At 36.5% G+C, this 22,334-nt stretch overlaps 1 protein-coding gene across 1 annotated transcript in view; it reads left to right on the forward strand.

Moving 5' to 3' along the window:
* LOC102889885 (dystonin) overlaps positions 1-22,334 on the forward strand; it is a 401,789-nt gene that overhangs the window by 322,969 nt on the left and 56,486 nt on the right. The window contains exons 61-68 of the mRNA XM_025042814.1: positions 4,295-4,456; positions 5,924-6,094; positions 8,532-8,698; positions 10,074-10,233; positions 10,444-10,770; positions 11,288-11,372; positions 12,619-12,860; positions 13,784-13,990. Coding sequence (XP_024898582.1) covers positions 4,295-4,456; positions 5,924-6,094; positions 8,532-8,698; positions 10,074-10,233; positions 10,444-10,770; positions 11,288-11,372; positions 12,619-12,860; positions 13,784-13,990 — 1,521 coding nt within the window. The remainder of the gene's footprint in view (positions 1-4,294; positions 4,457-5,923; positions 6,095-8,531; positions 8,699-10,073; positions 10,234-10,443; positions 10,771-11,287; positions 11,373-12,618; positions 12,861-13,783; positions 13,991-22,334) is intronic.

A 22,334-nucleotide genomic window follows, 5' to 3' on the forward strand; every position in this document is an offset into this window, starting at 1 on the left:
GAAGACTGTTATGTCCCACAGCGGTCAATCTACGATACTGTTAGACTGAATGAACAGATAGACTCTGGTTCGAAAGGTAGCCTGTCGTCCAGGCATTTTACAGATCGGACTTTACCCTACAGTCACAGAACACTGGATGTTAGTTCTTTATGCTCCAACGGTGCCCTTGCTTCTTCCAGTGTGTTTGAGCTAAGAGGTCGTGAAGCTAACAAACTAGATGAAAAAATGATCTTTGATGCGCTCAAACTAAATAGCGATATCATTCGAACCACAGCATTACCCAAAGCCAAATCTCATGCAGAAAAGAAAGAGCATAGACGGTCATGGCGAATGTTTGTCCCAGCCAATTTTATGGATTATGCAAACAAAAGTGAAAGCTCTTTTGTTGAACCTACTGATATGTCAGATGCTGTTACCAAGGCCAGCAAGTGCAGATGGGGGACTAATTCTCTCACATCAGAGGAGGATGACTCTGGTTTATGTAGCCCTCCAGCAGAGAGGGAAGAAAAACAGGGCATTTTAACTGGAGACCAGTCACGAATTAGAAGCTTGTCTCCCACTGAAGATATTCATATAGCAGAACAATATAGACCATTTTTTTCTGTCAATTCCATTAGCGAACAGAAAATCCCATTGCTTTCATGTAGAAGTGCCCACCCTGATGAAAACGTCAAAATGATTTTACATGATGCTTCTCCACTAGAAGAAATAAAACGTGTAAATGGTCCAAGGGAAATCCATGGTGAAAACTGCTGCCTGCAGAATGATTTGAAAGAGAGTACTGTTAAGTATGATCCATTAATTATGCCAAGAGATGGAGAAAATGAGTGTATTTCTAACCCTGGAGAAGAAGGGAAAACATATGGACCGGGAGAATTCCAAATCACAGCACAAAGTAGGGAATTTATGGAAGATTCTCCTGAGGGTTTAGATCTCTCGCATTCAGATCCGAGGGGAAACGATGTACATTGTGGTAGAACAAGTTTAGTAGAAAATGTGACATTGTTGACACAATGCGATTCAGAAGAATCCAGCATTGCATCTAAAGAGGAGGTGGAGGCTCCCCTTTCTGCCCAGGAGATGGAGGTGATCCATATGAAGTGCTCCCCGAAATTCATACCAATAAGAAAGAAAGCAGCTCCCAGAAAAACAAGGGTCCAGGCAGGAATATCGGACACAGTCTGTAATGGCTTTCAGTCAGTTCAGGTAACTAATGGAAATGTGAAACTCTGTAATGCCAAAAGTTTGTGCTTCTGTTCAAAAGTGGTCACTAGTGCTTCTAGTGATGATCAAGAGCAGTCTTTTATTTTGGGGGTTTGACTAGTACTCTACAAGATGCCAGATATTGATAAGTTGATCATTTTCATGAATTAATTAGGGACCGTTTTTGAGGAGAATGATTATTCCCAGCTGTTTAGAGTCCTGTTATTGATTGTGCAGATGGAGACTGTTTCCCTTCATTTAGAGTGCCTCCACTGTGAATTTATGTTAACGTTTGGCTTTTACACACATTGTGGTTTAAGACACTGCCATTTAAGGGCAGTTATAGTGGATTTATTAAGCTTGAGCAGGCTTAGTCATGAAGGTACAAACACAATATTATATTGTTGTGGTCTGTGAAGTACTCTACTCAAATTAAGGACGTTTTAAGATGTGCTGAAAATTTTCTCTCAGTAGCTCTGCATGTGGAAGTAGAGAAGTTATTGTGCTGTATTTTGCAGTCATGGTAGTTCCTAACTTTTTGTGAGTGGCGAATGAGGTAAGAAAGTAAAGGGTACAGCCTTGTAATAAGTAGAGGTTGTTTGTCAAGCCTGTAATTCTTTTCTTCCCGCTTAGATTGAAGTTCAGCTATTTTGGTACTTTCACCAAGCTCTTCTGGTAAACTTTGCCTTAGAGATAATTTTATTTTATTTTAAGCGTTTCTGTGTTTGTGTGCTTATGGATTAAATTGAGGGAAAGTCTCTCTTGATAGGTATTTTGTTACCACTGAGAGATAAGAAATTTGGATAATATCAGAAAAGTTCCTCTTTTCAGTCTATGAAATAATTGCTCTGACCAGCAATGCACTTTCCTTGAGCGTGCATTAAATGGCATGTTAGTTTAAAAGCTTGGCAAAGTACGTTTCTTAGTGTAAAGGATTTTGCAGTTTATTTGTAAGAAGCAATTAAACTCTTAGGCCTATATAGATTCTTTAGTAGTTATCTTTTTTAACCCTTAGTAGTTTTTCTGTAGCACTTTAGAAAATTACCACAGACTCACCTAGACCTACTGTGATACTCAACCCTAAAATTAACTTCTTTAAAAACCAAGATCAGAGGTTAAGGCAATTTACTAGGACATTAGGTTAGTGTGTGTGTGTGTGTGTGTGTGTGTGTGTGTGTGTGTGTGTGTGTGTCCTGAAAATTATCTGAGAGGGAGAATAGAACTTTTCCATGAATCCTTATATACCAGACAAGTTCTTGGAATTAAGAATGTAGCAGTTCCTCTCCCCTCAACACATTCCTTTTTTTGTTAGTAAAACATACTCACAGCTGTTAGTTCCTGCAAGTAGTAACTCAGAAAGTGGTATAGAAAAGAAATAGAACTATAATTCAGTACCAAATTCTATTTTCACCACGTTGCTGCAATATATGCTGCTTTATTAAGTAAATTAATGCCTTTTAAAAAATTGTGAAAACTTATGTTTTTCTTACCTCAATGATTTGGGGGAATTCTTATAATTTTTTTGGTTGATGTGTGGTTGACTTTTTATATTTAGCATTGTTACATAGAAACAATTAGCCAGTGTGGGAATTGTCTATATAGATTTTCTATAGAGGGAATTTAGACTTTTAGTTAGGAGGGGACTTTGAGAAGAAATGGTCATTTATTTGTTTGCTCTTCCTTAATTTACTCATTTATACAGTGACACAGGAGTATGCTGCTTGCTAGGCCTTAGGCCAGAGTCTGGAGAGTTTGTCTCTTATAGCCTCTACATTTTCCAGAAATATTTTCCATACTGTGCCTATAATTTTTTCTTAAGTACTGTTTTGATATTTGCCTTTATTATGTTTTTATATATTCTGTTTAACTGTTTATTCACTTGGATTATTGATATATTTATATAGTGCCCTATAGTATAATGGCTCAGGACCTCAAACCTCGTCTTACCTTATCTAGCTGAAATTTTCCTTCCTTAGTTAAATTAATTTATTTTCTTTATGGCTTCCTTCAATTCCTACATTAAAAAAAACAAAAACAAAAACATTCATATCATCTGTGACAGAGTTCTACAACCCCCACTATTATCTGTAGTGGGATTGATGTCATCTACCCCAAGATATAAATATAATTTTTCTATACTGACGATATTCACTTGGCAAATAATTATCAGGTACATAACACATGTGAGGTACTATGGTAGGCCCAGGGAATGGAACTACTATAAGGAAAACAGAAATTTCTGCTCTTATGGAACTTGCATTTTACTCTAATACATTAGATCTTTTGACAGTTACAGGGATGGAGGGAACATATATTGGATGGGATGGAGAGTCGGGAGGGAGTGCTGGAAAACTGCTGACAGTGCAGGCAGTGACCAAATTGTAACCAGAATTGCTGTACTGGTGGCATGTATGATCATATTCAGTGGATGAGGTCTCCATGCCTCTTGCGAGTCCATCGGCATCTTGATATTTAGGGGGCTAGATATGTAGGGATCCAAACTATTGCAGCGCGTGCCTATATCATTTTTCTTTTCCTATTGCTGCATTTTGGCCCCTCTGGCAAGCCATAGATTGGCCTCTTGGCTAACCTCATTATCTTGTCAATGATTCTCATTTCCAATTTGAGTCTCAAACTTGGATTGCTGGCTAATGGCAGCTATCCTTAGAAGAGCATATAAAAATCCATGCCTAGTAGCAAGGCTCATCTTGGGTCCATCTTATTGTTTTGCTCCTTAGCATTTTTCATACATTTTTTTACTAGAGTTAAATTGAAATGATAGGAAATTTCTAGTGCACAAGAAAGGAAGGAACACATGTACTGTTTTCTTGGTTTTATAGGTAATCTGATTAAATGTACTTAGAAAATCATTCTTTAATATTACTGAATGTTTTTGATAATAAGTGTTATGTATTTATATTTAGTTTAATTTCTTACTATTATTAATAAGGCAGCTATGACATATGAATAGGTGACAAAAATTATCTTCACCTCTAATAATTGATACTTGATAATTGAACAGATGTTTGTTTTTGTATTTGGTGGTTGTTAGGTAATATAATTCATATTATTATTGCCCTTCCAACTGCAGGTATTCCAAAAAGAGGAGATTGAACCCTTGCAGGTTAAACAGCAAGATGTAAACTGGTTAGGTCAAGGCCTTATACAGAGTGCTGCTAAAAGCACCAGCACCCAGGGTTTGGAGCATGACCTGGATGATGTCAACACAAGGTGGAAGACTCTTAATAAGAAGGTAATTTTCTCATCCCCTTCATTGTCATTTCTCTTCTTTATTATTCACTAGCATTTATGTGACCACTAATCATACTTACAGTAGCCAAACTTCCCTAAACATGCCTACTTTTCTATATTGCTGTAAACTGGATAGCCCAAACTCAGATGTTCACAGAGCTCAGTAGGGAGCATAAATGAAAGAAACAACCTTGGTGAAACATCACCTCTCCCTGTCATTATCTCGATTTTGATGGAAACACAATAGTGCAGGTGTGTTGGCAGGTGGCCCATGACATTGACCTACATTGAGAGAGCATACACACCTCTAAAAAGGTACCATAGCTGCTTAGCTCCAACAAATCATTGCCATGTAGGCGGTCTAGGTTTACTATTGTCAAAAAGAATATTTGCCATAAAAATAAAAACAACTGGAAATCACACTTGTTATGTGGAATCTTTTAAATATCAGCAACTAATTTCACACTGTATAATAAATAGATCACACTGTGCAAGTGAAAGCAACTGTGTTTCTCTGTCAGCCCTGGACTAAGGGTTTGCCACCCTCATTATAGACCATTAACTCCACATATTATATTACTTTATAAGATGTAGATTCTACCTTTTAAAAAATATCCATGAAGGAAAACACTGGAAAATAATGCTCTGATATCTTAAAGAGATAATGCTGACACACAATGGCAGATCTTCACGTGACGTAAATTATCAGAAAATTAGTATTGAATGGCTGTGCTTATCTGGTGGTGGTGGTTATTATTCTTGTACAAATTTTCATTGCATTGAAATCTTAAACATTTCCAGGTCTCAGACCTGCGTTTATCATTCTTTAAAGTCTGATTCATATTGTAGTGCTCTTCAAACACAATTAGAATGCAGGGTCAGGTGAAAATATGTTCCACAGTGCTCAAAATGTCTTGCCAACTACTTTTTTAGTCTAAAAAGATCTATGAGACGGGCAATAGGATATGTCTTTGTAGGACACAGAGACTCCATTGACTAGAAGACAAAGACCCTAGTCTGTTAAAAAAGGACTCAAAGCTTGGAGCTAGCAGAATTTAATTAGATACTTTATAGGTATTTTACCTAGCGAAACATAATTCTGATTCTCTCTGTTATAATAGTTTTTTAAAATCTTAGTCTTTTTTTTATCATTATCTCTGATATTCATCATTAGGAAATAAAAATGAATTCCAGGGATAATGATAAAATGACTAATGTGTTGTTTTTTTCGATAACCTTAAAATATGGGAATCATTCATTGTTAATTATAAATGCATTGGATATTTCCAAAATCTCAAAGATTTTTGTTTTTTACATTGACCGTTTGGCTTACTTTAGCTAAAGTATGACTCTTTTCTACCCCTATCAATGCTTTGAGAAAATTTTAAATGAAACGAAAATTGGTGACTAAATGGGAAGGTAAACGTGAAAAGCAAGTAAATAAGTTGGAACAACTGGAACTTTACAGGTGGCTCAGCGAGCAGCCCAGCTGCAGGAGGCCCTGCTGCATTGTGGGAGGTTCCAGGATGCTTTGGAGTCCCTGCTCAGCTGGATGGTGGACACCGAGGAGCTCGTGGCCAATCAGAAACCACCTTCGGCTGAATTCAAAGTGGTGAAGGCCCAGATACAAGAGCAAAAGGTAAGTTAGTGATGCTTTTGTATTGTATTTAATGTTCAGTCTTAATAATGAGAATAAAAATTTACCTTATGACTCATTATTTGTATAAATTAGATATCCTAGTTAACTGGTTATCGATGCTGTAGACATTATTTTGTTGTTCCTTCAACAAATATTTATGGAACATCTGCCAAGGATCAGGCATTGTTCCAGGTGCTGGAGATATATCACTGAATAAAAGAGATAAAAATTCCTCACTGAGTTTAAGGTTTAGAGGGAAAGGAGGAGTAGGGAGAGAGAAACAATAAACAAAGTAAATAAGTAAACTGTGATAAGTTAGCAAGTGATAAATAAAGCACGGATGGGAGGTAGAAATTAGGAATTGATAGCAAGAATGGAGAACAGGAAGTGCTAGAGTGGAGGGTATGTGTGTTTGTATGTGTGTGTGTGTATGTGTGTGTAATTTTATATAGAGTAGTCAAGGAAGGAAGACCTCACTCTTTCAAAAGGTGACTTTGGACAGAAATATCATGTCACCTTTTATATTAGGTTGATCCATTTGAAAGTGCCTTTTTCATAGATTAAATATGGGCAGTTTCTTAAGGTTCAACCTATACTAAAGAGGCAAATATATTTGATTCACATGTGCTAAAGAATATGATGGTGTGTCTTTTGACACTATTAATACAGGACCAAGTTGAAAAGGTGTACTCGTTAGAGGGATGATAACTACTTGGGGCCACACATACAGTTTTGTACTCCTGGTGGTAGCGGTCAGTTAGGAAGCATTAAGTGATGTTTTCAGTACTAATATATCAGCCATGACTTGAAAAGACCTATGGGAGGGGCCTAGAAAACAGCACATTAGGAAGGTTTCTCCTGTGTGAAACTTCAAAAAGAAGGGAATGGATTAAGAGGCTTAATAAGTTAATTTTGATGTTCAGTACTATCTAAAAATTCTTTGAAGACTTCAGTATATTGGAAAATTAACCTATTAGAAATGGATTTAGAAGGAAGAATTAAAGAGACATCGCAGGAAACACCTTGCATTTGTGTGATTTTTGAATAATATATATTACATATGTGGTAAAATAATATATAACATGTAGACTCTAATAATATTAAAGTGTTACATATTATTCATAGTACCGTAATATTATATATAATAATATAACTGCTGCCATTCACAATTTAATTTAAACCTTCCTAATTCTCCCGGAGTTAATGGTTATGCTTAGCAACAAAACCTATGTGCTGATTTTGCTTTCTTAATTGCTAGAAATTTATTAAAGGTTATCAAAAGTAATCCGCTTAATTAGTTTCCTTAACAGCCTAAACCACTTGTTAGGCTTTGATTTTATAATGACTCTAACCTGTATCAAGACAGTCTGTTTTTCTTCTCCTTTTTGAACATGTTCCTCTGCCTTCTGCTTTGGTGGTCTTAATCTCAAAATGAAAGTAACCTAAATACTCTTCTGGCTTGTTACTTCAGGGTAACTGTCCATTTCTTTAACCTTTAACCTATCAGTCAGTATCAGACTGAGGAAACAATGAAATAGTGTTTCATACACTTTTGCCTTCCGCATTGCTGTTAATGCAGTACCTGTGCGTAGCACTTGCTCATGAAATACTTTTAGTGATTACATAAGGGCAAGGCGGTCTTGACTTCTGGCTAATTCTATCAAACATTCCATTCCAGGCTTCTCGAAATGTTTACTTAGAATTAAATGAAATTTTTTTTTCTGCTGCTAAATCCTGAAATATTAGTCTCATTTATCCAGCTTTGGAGATTTCCGATGTGTTCCACCCTCTATTCCTTTTGGAAATAATAATTAGCAGTTCTCTTTTAGTTTTCATCCTCATGAAGGATTTTAGTAGCTGGTCTCACCAGTAAAAAGAGCCAGGAGCCTCTAATTTTAGTCTCAGTAGCTTTTGAACTTGGTTTGAGTTTCACCTTTTCTTTCTATATTAGATTGTTTAACATCAGAAATGGTTTTGAAAACAGTAATGATTTTTAGTAATCTTTTTTATCTTATGGGACAGATCATTGTTGAATGTTTGGGACATTCCTGTTTCATTACAATAATGGAGATTTGGCACTTTTGGTGTAGTAGACTTATTTTGTACTGTAGTTACCCTAAGCAGTACTTTCTACCTCATTATTTTATATTAAAAATTAATAATGGTTTTAGTGGTCTTATCAATATTCGTTTTACCTACTATGAAAAGCCCCTACCACAGTGTCGGATGCAACAGTAATGAATCATTAAGCAAAATGCATTATTTTTAAAGTCCTATTTTTTAGATCCTTTTGTATGTGAATCCATTTAAATATGTATTTTAGTAACATATCAAAAGAACTTAGAATATATTTTCCTTTATATTGACACAAATATTCCTTTGAATTTTTTTTTTTTTTTTTTTTTTTTTTTTTTGGTATTTATTGTTTTGCCTCAAGCTTCTCCAAAGATTGTTAGATGACCGCAAATCCACTGTGGAGGTAATCAAACGGGAAGGAGAAAAAATTGCTGCCACAGCAGAACCCGCAGATAAAGTGAAGATTTTGAAACAACTAAGTCTGTTGGATAGTAGATGGGAGGCCTTGCTTAGTAAAGCTGAAACAAGGTAACTTAAATACTACTTCCAATCTTTTGAAAGAGTAGCAATGGCTTTAATACTGAGTTTGTATTGTAGCAATGGCTTTAATACTGATATTTTGTATTTAGTAATACTTCTCTTGTTATTTTCCTATGCTTATCACGTGTGTGAACATAGATAGCAAAGGCTGTGGTGCCTCTCTCCTTATTTTTCTAAGAGTAGTGTCTTGTAGTCACCAGATACACCCCAACTCTTTGTTTTGAGGGGGAAAAAAACATTTTTCTTGGGGGTAATTTATTTATTTGTTTATTTCATAGTTATTGCCTGCCTACTATGCATCGAGCACAGAACTAGGCTTTGGGTTACAGGGATGAGCTGGACAGATCATCAGTGTCTTCAAATAGGGTACCATCTAGTAGAGTTTTATAGCAGTTGAAAAGTAACGACAAATGTGATATTTCAAAGCAAAAATACAGAGTTCTGTGGGAGCATTTCATAGGAAGGACCTTGTCAAGGGGCAGAATAGTGACAGCTAAGCTATGTTTTAAAAGAAAAGTAGGAGTTAGCTAGGAAACAAGGCAAGTGGAAGGTGCTATAACATACCTGAAGGCCAGGAAGCCGAGAGCACGGCTCCACTGGACTTTTGCTCTCAACATTTCTCTCTTACATTTCCGCATTCTCTCCATTGGCACCATATTGACCAGTTTTGAGTAGTAGCTACATCGAAGTGTAGCCACTTAAACTTGTTTGATTGGAAATAGATGAACCACTGAAGCCACTTAAACTTGTTTGATTGGAAATAGATGAACCACTGAACAGAGTATTTCCGTAAATCCCTACCTTCTTTGGAGCTAAAATGGTGAAAAAAAGGATTTGACTAATCTTAAATGAGAGAGTAGAATTAATTATAGTTCCAGGACCATAGAATAAGGTACTCCTAGGATGCTAAAAGTTTCATGTTGACCTTCAATATGTGTCAGCAGATTATTCCTTCTCTGTAATGCCCCCAGGACATTGTGCCCTGCCTGCATGAGAGATACTCTCCCCTTTTTAAAATATTTAAAATGTGTTGAATAAATATTACCTATTATTATCATTATTATCACTGCTGTTATTATTACTATTGTTGTTATTATTGTTATCGTCGTTGTATTATAACCAAGTTACTTAAGACTTTCATAAGATTGAGGCACCTGAGTCTGGTCTGTTGTTCAACTTTAGTTTTATTTAATAGGAGACCTATTTTAATGTGTCCTTTAAATGTGAGAGATTTTAATTTTAACCTCAGATGTTTTCTACAAAAGTTGTTTAGAATAGAATGCAGGAGCGTGAGTGAAGATTTTTGTTGAGTGTTTCACACATTCTTCATCCCTAAATGACCTTTATCTTGGCGCATTTTTAGGAATCGTCAGTTGGAAGGTATCTCGGTGGTAGCACAGCAATTTCATGAAACCTTAGAACCACTGAATGAGTGGCTTACAACCATAGAAAAGAGGCTGGCGAACTCTGAGCCCATAGGAACCCAAGCGTCTAAACTTGAGGAACAGATTGCACAGCACAAAGTAAGATACCCATCACACATTAGTAAGATTCGGTTTTCCATTTCCTTCGTGGTTTTATGACATAAATTTGAGTTATGTATTATTGTTGCATTATGTGTAATTGCAAATTAAATTCATTTCAAATGTCATCCTTTTGTTCTATTTATGTTTTCATTTTTATTTGTCCATTCTGTTTGTTTCTCTCTTTTTTTTTTTTTAAACTTTATTTAGGCCTTAGAAGATGACATCATAAATCACAATAAACATTTGCACCAGGCCGTTAGCATTGGCCAGTCTTTAAAGGTTTTGAGCTCCAGGGAGGATAAAGATACTGTGCAGAATAAATTAGACTCCTCTCAAGTGTGGTACATTGAGATTCAAGAGAAAAGTCACAGCAGGTCTGAGCTGCTCCAGCAGGCCTTATGTAATGCTAAGATTTTTGGGGAAGATGAAGTTGAGCTGATGAATTGGCTGAATGAAGTACATGGCAAACTGAGCAAGCTCTCAGTCCAGGATTACAGCACTGAGGGGCTATGGGAGCAGCAATCTGAACTTCGGGTATTTTGATTTATTTTATTTATTTATTTTTTATTTTGATTGTCATTATTTTCTGAGTCTTCCTTGTTTCCGTATTATTATTTTATGTTCATTATGATTTCGGTGAATATCTATATACTCAAAAAAGACTGCCTATATGTACAGATAACTTTTAATGAAGTTACTTTAAAAAAGAGATTGAATTTACCCAATAGCTGGATTTTTCACTTTTTATTTGTTATCTTGTCATTGTCTACAAAGACTCACAATTAACCAGTACTCCAGTATCTCTACATGGGGCCCTTAATATTTTCTGAAAAGGAGAGTGTGCTGTGAATTATGGTAGACGAACCTGGGACATGGGTCCCAGTGGTGGAAAGAGGAGGGGAATCATGGGAACAGTAATGAATGTGTGACAATGTGAGCTGTTTACTCAGATATATCTCTATAAAAATCCAATGAAGGTCCTCTAATATTGACTAATGCTAATGCTTATTTAATTTTTTTCCCCCACGTAAAAATGGTACCTGCATTTTAGGTTCTGCAAGAAGACATACTGCTCAGAAAACAAAATGTAGATCAGGCATTACTAAATGGTTTAGAACTACTTAAACAGACAACAGGTGAGATATCTTTTCAAGTAAATAATCATGGAGTCAGCATTTTGCATTGCTTTTAAAATAGTTTTGGATGGGAGAGAAACAAAAACTTTATAATTTTGGGGCCACTCCAAGACTTCATTCTGGAGAAAGCTTTGAAGACCGATCAAGGGGGGGTGAGAATATGATCTCACTTTTTTTCTCATGATCTCACTTGGGTTCTTAGTGGAATTGCCTGCATTACTCATAACACAAAGCACTGTGGCACAGGAGATGGTCAGAGAAGCTCACGTGGAGTTTCATTAGTTTTCCACTTGTGGAAGGCAGTTGTTCTAGATGAGCACGTAGGTTGTAGATAGTTTTTTTTTTTTTTTTTTTTTTTTAATTTTAAAATAGATGACATTCAGTGACATATACTGTAGCTATACCCAGGCTTTATGTCTTCATGCTCAAACTTACCAAGAAAACAGACACAAACTCTCTTGGTTTAGTATTCTCTGTGGCCACGGGAAAGTTTCATTGAACTATATCCAGTTCAGCATATGTGCGTGATGGGGGCAAGTACCATTCTTTATGAGTTGGAGGAATTTAATGTAGTACTTAGAGCCGTGAACTAGGAGTGTGAAGCCTGGGACACAGTTTCTTTGTGTGTCTGAAAATGAGGTGGAGGAATAGTGTAGATGAATGTATTAATTTTAACATTAATGCATATGTATGCATGCATACACACATGTATGCATGCTTCCACATATGCCAGGCGCTGTTCTCAACACTTTGTAAATATAAACTCATTGAATTTTTATTACAACCTTATGAAGAAGGTTCTGTTCTTGCCCTCATGTAATGATGAGTATCCAGGGGCACAGAGAGGTTAAGTAACTTGTGTACGATAACAGGCCACAAAGTCAATATTTTTAGACCACGAAGTCAGTATTTGAACCCAGACAGTTTTTAACTTCTCCGCTTGAGAGCCAAAATCACTACGCAAGATAGATACAAAGGTGATACTTTCCACATAAGTGAAGGCGCTATACTCTTTTCTGGTTTTTATATTTGCATTTTCAGACATGTTTAGATTGGCCAGTAACCCTGGGAAAGATTAAAACCTAGAAAAGGGCTCCTCTTGAGTCAGGACTTCTTTAAAATATGTCTCCTATGCTCCCCTCCCTTACAGAAAATCTCATCAGTGTACAATAATACCTGAAGAAACCCTTTCCCCCAACCCTTTCTTCTTCCTTTCATGAGATATAACATGCCTTTGAAATTTTAGGTGATGAAGTTTTAATAATTCAAGATAAGTTGGACGCCATTAAAGCAAGGTACAAAGACATTACTAGGCTGAGCACGGATGTCGCCAAGACGCTGGAACAGGCGCTGCAGCTTGCGAGGCGGCTGCACTCCACACACGACGAGCTCTGCGCCTGGCTGGACAAAGTGGAGGTGGAGCTGCTTTCATATGAATCTCAGGTTCTGAAGGGAGAAGCCGCAAGCCAAGCTCAAGTGCGACAAAAAGTATGCTATGATTTATAGATTTTGGATCAGCTTGTTATCTTTTAGGGAGTCTTATTCACAAAGAATGAGATGATAGTTTTCTCGTGTCATTGCTAATATGCCCTGGTGGGCGGGGAGCTGTCAGAAACTGGCAGCAGATCAGCTGATTAAACTTTTAGAAACCTGGAGATGAAAACACAGTATTATGATTTGTTTTCGGTCTTATAATTGAGAGTACAGTTTATTACACAAGAGACAGAGTGATGAAAAAGTAAAATAGAGGAAAAGGATCATTGTTTCCAGAGATACACATAATTTGGTTAGAATAACAATGCTCTTATAAGACAGATGAGTAACATGAGGTGACCTTTTTAATTATATTGCAAATGTGGTATTCTATTTGCTAATCGTTCTTCTTTTCAGAGGTATCAGCCTGTTTTTATCACCCCGGAAATATGATCGTATATGAGTGAAAGGGAGTTGGTGAAGTCAGGCTTGCTGAGCCTGTAATGATTCAACTGGGATAATTTAAAGCCAATGTGTCCTCATTTTGAGGGTCACTTGATTCTGGCTTGGACTTTACTCTTCCCCCACTTTTCTGGTACCTGGTTACTTAGAGGTTACCAGAAAACACATAGTGATACATGTTAACTTGCTTGGCTTTGTATCCCAACTTTTAAACATTTATATTAAATTTCAAAGATAAAATCTTGCCATGTTGACAAATGAATTGTTGTTAGGAACTTTTCAGGAAACACTTTCCTTTTTGCACAATAGTTTTAAATAGCAAAGGTTGATAGAACTTAGCTGAAACTAAGGGAGCCAGTGCATCACATTGTTGACCTGTAAAGGACTTTAGCCCCAAACACAGTTAAAGGAAAAAGCCTGTTCAGACACATAAACGTTACCCATAGATTTATGTGTTTTCTTAATTCTGTTTTCAGGAGCTAAAGAAGGAAGCTAAGAACAGCAAAGCTTTATTGGATTCCCTTAATGAAGTGAGCAGTGCTTTACTGGAACTGGTACCGTGGAGGGCGAGGGAAGGACTTGAAAAAATGGTGGCGGAAGACAACGAGCGCTACCGATTAGTGAGCGACACTATCACCCAGAAGGTGGAGGAGATCGATGCCGCCATTCTAAGATCACAGCAGGTAGGGGCCAGTGGTTTGTTGTCCAGGCAGTAAATTTTCTCCAGTCGTTTCCAGAGCCTTTACCTGGACAGAGATTTCTGTTAGTAGTGTTTCCATTGGTTTGCTGTGCTTCAAAAATGAAAGGAAGGGTTTGAAAAGAATGCAGGTTACTTTGACATCCGAGGGCCAGGGCAAGGTGTACCCGTACGTTGTTAACAGCCATCTGCCTCACTGTTTCCCAGACTTAGCCTTATCAGGTCAACCACTGTGAAGGTCAACCCTGCTTTCCAAACAAAATGCTTTTTATCTACGTACCTGCATATTGCTAATGTTAGTTTTATGTGTTGGCTACGTCTAATCTGTACGTGAGGAAATATTTCGAATTATCATGTAAGTCAGTATTAATTGTTCATGTACATGCAGCTTTGGCAAAGAGAGGCTGTATTTGTTCTAAAAAGGAAACAATCGTGTTGGTAGAGTTCTTTCCTGACGATGATTGAGAAGAGAAAAATGATAGTTTCTGACCTGAGACTCATACAGAATTATAGTTGCAAAGAGTTCTATAGGCGCCTAACCCTTTGCCACAGCTCCCTCAGAAAACTGTGGGATCCTGGAAAAAGAAGTTTATAATACATGTTTTGATTAACTTTTATTGAAATCCCCGAATATTTACGTAAAGTCATCAGACTCTAATTGCAAACTTTCTCTGATGGGGTTAGTGAGGTGTTGCAGTGTACTTTAGAGCAGAGCTTGAGAAGGTATATGACTAAGCTTTTGCTAATACAAGCCAAAAGCAAGAAACACAAATCAAGCAGATTGCGTGGGAGCATCCAAAATTAATTTTCTAAGGTTGCCATAAAAAATGTAATTTATGTAGTTCTAAATAATGGTGCTTCACTCCTCATTTCAGTGCCGTGCTCTCGAATCACAAAAGCTGATGAAGCACAACGATAGCAAAAGTCCAGCCTAAGAAATTTTTGCGAGGGAGGCCATTCATGCCTGAGGAATGTATTTTCAATGCTGTTTTCAAAGTTTGCAGCAATTTGTATGCCTCATTATTATAAGAAAATAAATGTGTTTATTCGTGAAGTCCATTCAAACATTTGAAAATACTGAATGTTTTTCACCAAAATTTATTCCAGCATTTTAGAATTGGCACTGGAGACTTCTCTAAACAGCAAGACAAATATTCTGTACTCCTGGGAGTAAGATTTTCTTGAGAAGTTAACTATGGTTGGTTAGTTCAGTGAAGCAAGACAGTAATAAAGGCAAGGTGACAGGCTGAGCTTATTTTGGTTAGTAAGCTCTGATATGTGCCAAGTCTTTAACTGGGTAGCCCAGTTCTATTCAAGGCTTTACAAATGTTTTCCAAAGTTAAAAAAATATATTAACCAGGTCAGTGTGTGTCTTCTAGAACCCAAAACATATATCTGTTAGGAAAATAACATTTTTTTTCCGCATTAAAAAAACCTGTTCCTGATAGAAAAATTTAAGATTCTCTGAAAGAAAAATTCATGGAAGAAGGAATTTATAAACAATATGGTTTCTATCCTTCCAGCCTTTTTTTTTTTTTTTTTTTGAGAGAGAGTGAGTGAATAAAAGAATGGTGTAGTAAAAGTATCTAACTACCAGTAGGTCATACAGCTAATTTTAGTGCCATTAATAGCTTTGGATTGTTCCTGGGTATTTATTCTGTATTTATATGTGCATTCCTTCGAAATGCCTACAAGTCTGTCCAATGAAGTACCTCCCGTAATAAAGAAAACCAATAAAATGCACTTAAGTCATCGAAAATAAAAAAGAAAAAGAAAAAAGAAAAGAAAAGAAAGGAAAGAAAAAAAAGAAATACCTCTGGTAAGGCTAAACAGACACACGATTTAGAGCTGGGAGGAACAAGTGCAGTGTGTGAAGTGACTTGCCTGTGTTCACATAGCTAGTGCTGAAGTTGCAACCAGAATTTAATCCAGATCTCATTCTACTACACTAGAGTGCCTCCTTATAAATTACGTAGAGAGGAAAAATCCTGAGGATGATCCGTTTTTTCTAACCTTCTTTATGAATCTGAAGGAAGGCGCCATTATTGCAGCAAAATGGAAGTATGAATTAGGATATTTCTAGTTTATAAGGACTGTGAGGCATGAGACTACCACACTGAAAGGATCATGAAGTATCAGTCACGTTCTAGGTAAGTTTAAGAACAAATTCGTACCTGTCATTTTTACTTGACAGAGACTTAGTTTTGCATTCAGAAGAATCATTTCTAAACTCATAAGTTTCAGGTTTACAAAGGAACTAATATGTCACTGAAATTGTTTTATAACCTTGCCCGCTGATAAATGTTTGGAATTAGGACCAGAGCACAGTTTGACACTAAAATATTTGTTTTCTGTTTACCCAAAGATAATACATCATAAAATATAATAGGAATGATGCAAAAAAAAAAAAAACCTCTTTAGACCTCATGTTAGCCCCATATTTTGTACTCTGTTTTTTTGTTATATAAACAAATCATCTACCAGTCTGTCTCTTCTCCGCCGGAAACATGGATGTGATCTAACCACAGTCTATCTTTTTTTAGACATCCCTTTAGATCCATGTACTTTGTTTTATTAACACTACTCCATCCCAGACCCCTGTCCCAACAGTGACAGGGTGAGGACGTGCGCCTTGAACATGAGTTGGTAATTTTTACATTTGTGGATTTAGTGCTTTGCCCCTGAATAACCTGGCTAAATCAAACGAGATTTTAAATAAATGAATGTTCTGTTTTCAAAGCAAATTTCTTTTAAGATGTGTCATCTTTTGCCCACACTAAGGTTGTTTATAATGTTATAACCTGCTTTTTGGAATTCTACAGACGCACAGAGACTTTGTGAACTGTCAGGCTACTGTCACAGAGTGCATTGGCAATTGCCAAATGTCAACATAAAAGATGTTCAGGAAAACAAGGAAAAGAATTAAAGTTTGAAGAGAGAAGGGAAGGGAGCATACTATATTCTGATTAGCATGTATTTTGTAACTGGCCTGCATAAGTTTAGTTTTTTCTGAAGTTCTGATTTGACATGGTTAGATTGTTTTCATGTTAATCCTATATCACAAGAACAGGTTTGAAAAGACATGTCATTAAAGTTGAGTGGTTAGTTATTTGGGAAATAAATGAACAGTGTCAGTTATGGGCAAATGAGTGATGACTGTATGGATTTGGTGCTACGAGCCCTCATATCTTACACTACAGATTTGCAGGCATTGATATTCTGAAGAGGATATTCTTTTTAAAGAAGAACGGAGCTCATTCATCACTTTTAGGAAGAATAGTAGTGGAACAAGGCAGCTTAGTAAATAGTGATGGTGAGCTTTATTAAAACAGCAACAACAACGAAACAGCTGCCTCCTCACGATGAATGCCATTGAGTTAAAAACTGTACATATTTTTGCATGTTATCGATACAAAGTAACATATTTGTTGCTTTTTTTCTCTAATTATTGCAAATGGAACGAAACAAGCCAGGTAGAAATGGGGAAAGGCACTTTTGTTTAAAAGATGTACAGACTTATAGCCTGAATTCTGGCCACTGTGACTGTTTAAACCTCAGGTCAGTTCATTGTGCTTTACCTTTTATAAATGTGCAATTGTCAGAAGTCGCTAAAATATGTCCATTTCCCTGGGTCTGAAAATTCCAGGCACTCTGGCAGTTCTTATTTATTTCAGTGGGCCATCGTAACCCTAATATAAAGGCATATGGGTTGATGATTTGGTGCAAATAAGATAAACATTTCATTGAGTCATTAGGAGTCAGCCATGGAGAAAAAATAACACTTGTTTATTTCTTTTCAAGACCTACAAGGAAACCTCCCCCACGGAAGTGAGATTTGTTTAGACCCTCCAGGTGTTGGGGATGGGAAAATATGGGCTGTGTTACGAATAACGTGAAGCAAAATGGAAGGAGGTGCTAATCAAAAGAAAGTGATAAGATCCTTACCAGGGGAAGGGAGTGAAAGGATGTCCTTGGTTAAGGTGCCTGATCTTACTCTGTGTTTCACAAACCCTTCTTTCCACTCGAGATAAATTTTCTAGATAAGTTTGAAAGCCATTTGTCAGACGTCGGAGAAATGTTTAAATAGTTAAAACCTACCACTTATTAATTGTTGTGATCTTTGATCCATTTTTGATGAAATCACATAAATGTTTTGATTCATGAAGCCCAAACTGTATACAAGCACAAGGGTTAAAATATGGCAATTAAGACTCCAATATCTGGGGTTCTAATCAGACCACCTTGGTTCAAATCTCGGATCCAACATTTACTAGCTGGGTAATCTCTGGTAAATTAGTTAACTACTCTCTGCCTTGGTTTTCTCAGTTGTAAATGGAGTTAATGGTAACACCCACATTATACAATTGTCAGGATCAAAGGAGATATAGCATGTGAAGCACTTAGTGCATCCAGTAGAATGCTGACCCTTATTGTTTTGGAGAGAGTTTTCCAGGAATATTTAGAGATAACCAATTAAAATGTCTTTCGTTAGCCTGTAGGAAATTTCTGAATGCTAGTTCAAAAATTTCTGAATGCTAGTTCAAGTATAATAGGAGTTACAGTAGCTAAGGCTGATGGTTAGATTCCACTGATGATACCATTAAAATATTTCCCAGAAAGCAGCTATAGATGCTTAGATTATCTACAATTTATTTGAAGTCAATTTTTGCTACTTATATGAGCAATAAACAAATTTATTAAAATTTGTCTAGTAACCTTGTTCTCCATGTTGCTCACATGAGAAATAAACAGTTTTTATGGTTCATTAGAAATATACACATTAAGTAGTCATTTGAAAGAATCATAGACCTAAATAAGATGCCTTGTTTTACTGTAAATTGCTTAATGTAGACCCTGTGGCTATTCTGTTTGTTGCTAAACAATAAATATTTGCCAGTTTAATAAATTTTTTTTCCAAAAGACAAAAGGGAAATTTCTACTTGAAGTCTTGTTGTCTTTCAGCAGAACAAATATTTGTCTTGGTTAAAGAACCAGTGTATGAGTTTCAGCTTTATATTTTGACAGCTTAGATGGTATAATCATACTGTTTTTCATTGGATACTTTAAAAAAGAGAGAGAGAGACATAGTATTAAACTAATACTAACACTAACAGCCTGTCTTTATTAGGACTGTCATATAAATACTAAAAATAGCCTGAGCATAAACAAGAGAGGTAGTGTGGGGTAGTGTGTCCCTTTATTTTTTCAGGGACCAGCAGAAGAAAAAAATTGTTCCTGTTAAACTGTATTCAGATATCTTTCAGCATTTGTACTCAGAAAAGGCTGGACTGTTTTTCTCAGTTTTGTACTCCTTAAGAGAATCATATAATGAAGTCATACCTTGAGGTTTCATTGTATGTGGCTTGAAAGCTAATAATGCATGTATAGAAGCACTTCCACTTTTTTTTACAAAGATTTATTTTTCCACATCTGAAGCTGCTGAATTAGTTGGTGAGATTTTTTTTTCTTTATCACATTGAGCTAATGAGTAGTTCCTTTTGAAACTAAGTAACATCATACAAATTATTGAACCAGATTAAGATAATTTTTCAAATGGTTTATCAAGATTCTTTCTGGAGTCCGCATTGTTCTGATTTGTCCCAGTATCAGAAAAAGTAATGAATCAGTGAATGCTGATTCACTCACTGTGTGCTAACCATGTGCCTCTTTATTAAGTTTTTTTGGAAAAGGTGGCTTCACCAAGAATAATATTTAATGCTATGGGAAATGTAGGAAAAATAAATATACATTATATAAATGTACACACAGTCATTTTAGAAGTTTTGCCCTTATATGAGAGCTCACCCATTCTAATGACTAGTTCTCTGAATTTCTGTCTGAAACAACTCTTTAGCATGTTAGTGATCCTCTTAAACATGTGACACTCAAAGAAGAGCCCAGAGTGACAAATGTGTTCTAATCAGCATATACGATAGTGTGACTGCTGCCCAGACACTATGGTAGTCTTAAAGCAGCTTGACTTTTGCACTATTTTTTGGTGTATGTTAGTTCGAATTCAAATTTTGTTCGGGTGACACTTCTAGAAATTGTTAGGTAAAGACCTGTTGAGTCATATCTTCCTTTATCCTTATGCAATTGAGTTTTTAAAGGTAAATGTAAGATTATTATTTTTATTCCTCTTGGATTTCTGGTTTGGGCCCATTATTTTAGATGACTATCTAAATTTTTTTTCTATCTCAACCATTGACGAAAAGAAATTGACCTGCAAATAGCTTTCTATTTATTTAGTCATTCATTATTTAGGAAGAGGTGAAAACATATAAAAATGTTTTAATAATAACTTAATAATATGTATTTTTACTTCTATAACTTATTTTTCATTTGTGAGATTAAAACCATAACAATATTCTTAATCAGTGCTGTTAATGTTTGTGCCAGATGATATCCTTACAATTAAGGAAAGTCCTCCAATAAGCTTTGCAATGGTGTACGGCAAAACTCTGTGGGAATACAAATAAGTACGTCTTAACAAAGAGACAATTTGGCAGTATATACTTAAAAGACAAAATGCAAACAGGAACTTACAGATGAGAGGTTACCCACGCAGAGTTTTTGGTGTTACTTTTTAACTCGTTTTCAGATAATTGTAGATTCACATGCAATTGTAAGAGTAGTACAGAGAGATCTTATTGGACCGTTTATCCAGTTTCTCCCAATTATAACATCTTACAAAATTATAGAACAATATCTCAAGCAGTATATTGACATTGATGCAGTCAAGATACAGAACATTTCCATCACAAAAATGATCCCTTGTGTTGCCCTTTTATAGCTTTACCAATTCCCTTCCATCTCTACCCCACCTCTTAACTGCCGGCAACCACAAATCTGGTCTCTGTGTCTATACTTTTATAATTTTGAAAATGTTTGAGTACTTTTTCAGCCAGAACCTCTTTCTTCTCTCCTTCTGGGGATTCCAGTGACGTGAATGTTAGATCTTTTATTATAATTCCACAGGTCTTTGAGGCTCAGTCGATTTTTTTTTTCAGTTTGTTTTCTATTCAAATTAGGTATTTCTCTGTCTTCTACTTCACTGATTCTTTCCTCTGTCCACTTCATTAATGTTACCCCTTGAGCTTTTTATTTGTTGTTACATTTTTAAGTTCTAAATTTTTCATTTGGTTCTTCATATGTGCTGTTTCTTGGGCGAGACTTCCTGTTGTGTTGCTGAGGCCTTCTGATTTTTCATTCATTTCAACCGTGTTTGAAATTACCCATTGAAGCATTTTGATCATGGCTGCTTTAAAATCTTTTTCAGATACTTCTAACATCTCTCTCATCTAGATATTGGCATCTATCGATTGTCTTCTTTAGTTCAGTTTGAGGTTTTCTTGGTTCTTGATGTCATGTTCTGAGTCTTGGGTCTTAATTAAACATTCTCTTTTAACTGGGTTTCTCTGACACCACGCTGGCAGAACAAGTGGGGAGTGTGTTACCAGGTTAAAGTAGAGATCCAGATTCCCCACTCAGCCTCTCATGACACCTAAATAGGTAGCGGGGTACTCCTCATTTCTCCTGGGTGGGGATGGGAGTTCCAGTTCTCTGAGGGATATCTACTGATAACCACAGTGAAGATGGCCATGCTACCACTGGGCAGTGGTGAAAATCCTGGCTCCGCTGTACTTTCTCTGACACCATCCCAAAAGAGAGGAGCGGGGCAACTCTTTATTTCTTGGTGGGGGTGGAAGTCCAGGTTCCCCACAGGGTCTCCACCGACATTGTGGCCAGGGGTCTTCTTATTGGCCATTGGGAATAAAAGTTCCAGCTCTTGACTTGGCCTTCTCTGATATCACCCAGGCAGGGATGTCAGCACTTTGTTATAGGCTCATGAAGGTAGAAATGTAGGCCTCCCATTTGGCCTTTCTTGGTATGAATGTGGGTGGGACCACAGCATGTTTTTCTGGTCGTGTATGGTTAGAATAGAGTGCTTATTGTCTTGCTAGGCTGCCCCTTTCCTGGTCCTTTGGCTAGACAGAGCAGGCTTTTCTTGGGGTTTTGTCTGTGCCTGTTGGTGGTTCTGGGTTTTCAGTTTCTCTATTATACAGTCTAGGGTTGTGAAGCAAGAAGAAAACCCAGAAAACTCACCACTGTGTTGTTCCTTGGGTTCCAAGGTCCATAGCAATTCTACTCTCTTCTCTCTCCTTTCAGAGTCATCTTACAGATATTTTATATATAACACCCTGAGTTTTTAGGTGTACTTATGAGGAACAGGGAAAAGTACATGAGTCTGTGTAATGTTGTATGATGTTTTAAAAGTGTGAATTATTTTCCAATCTGGCTTCTTATCTCTGCCCTTCTCACCCATCAAA

This window comes from Pteropus alecto, unplaced genomic scaffold, assembly GCF_000325575.1.
Source record: "Pteropus alecto unplaced genomic scaffold, ASM32557v1 scaffold7, whole genome shotgun sequence".
Lineage (NCBI taxonomy): Eukaryota > Metazoa > Chordata > Mammalia > Chiroptera > Pteropodidae > Pteropus > Pteropus alecto.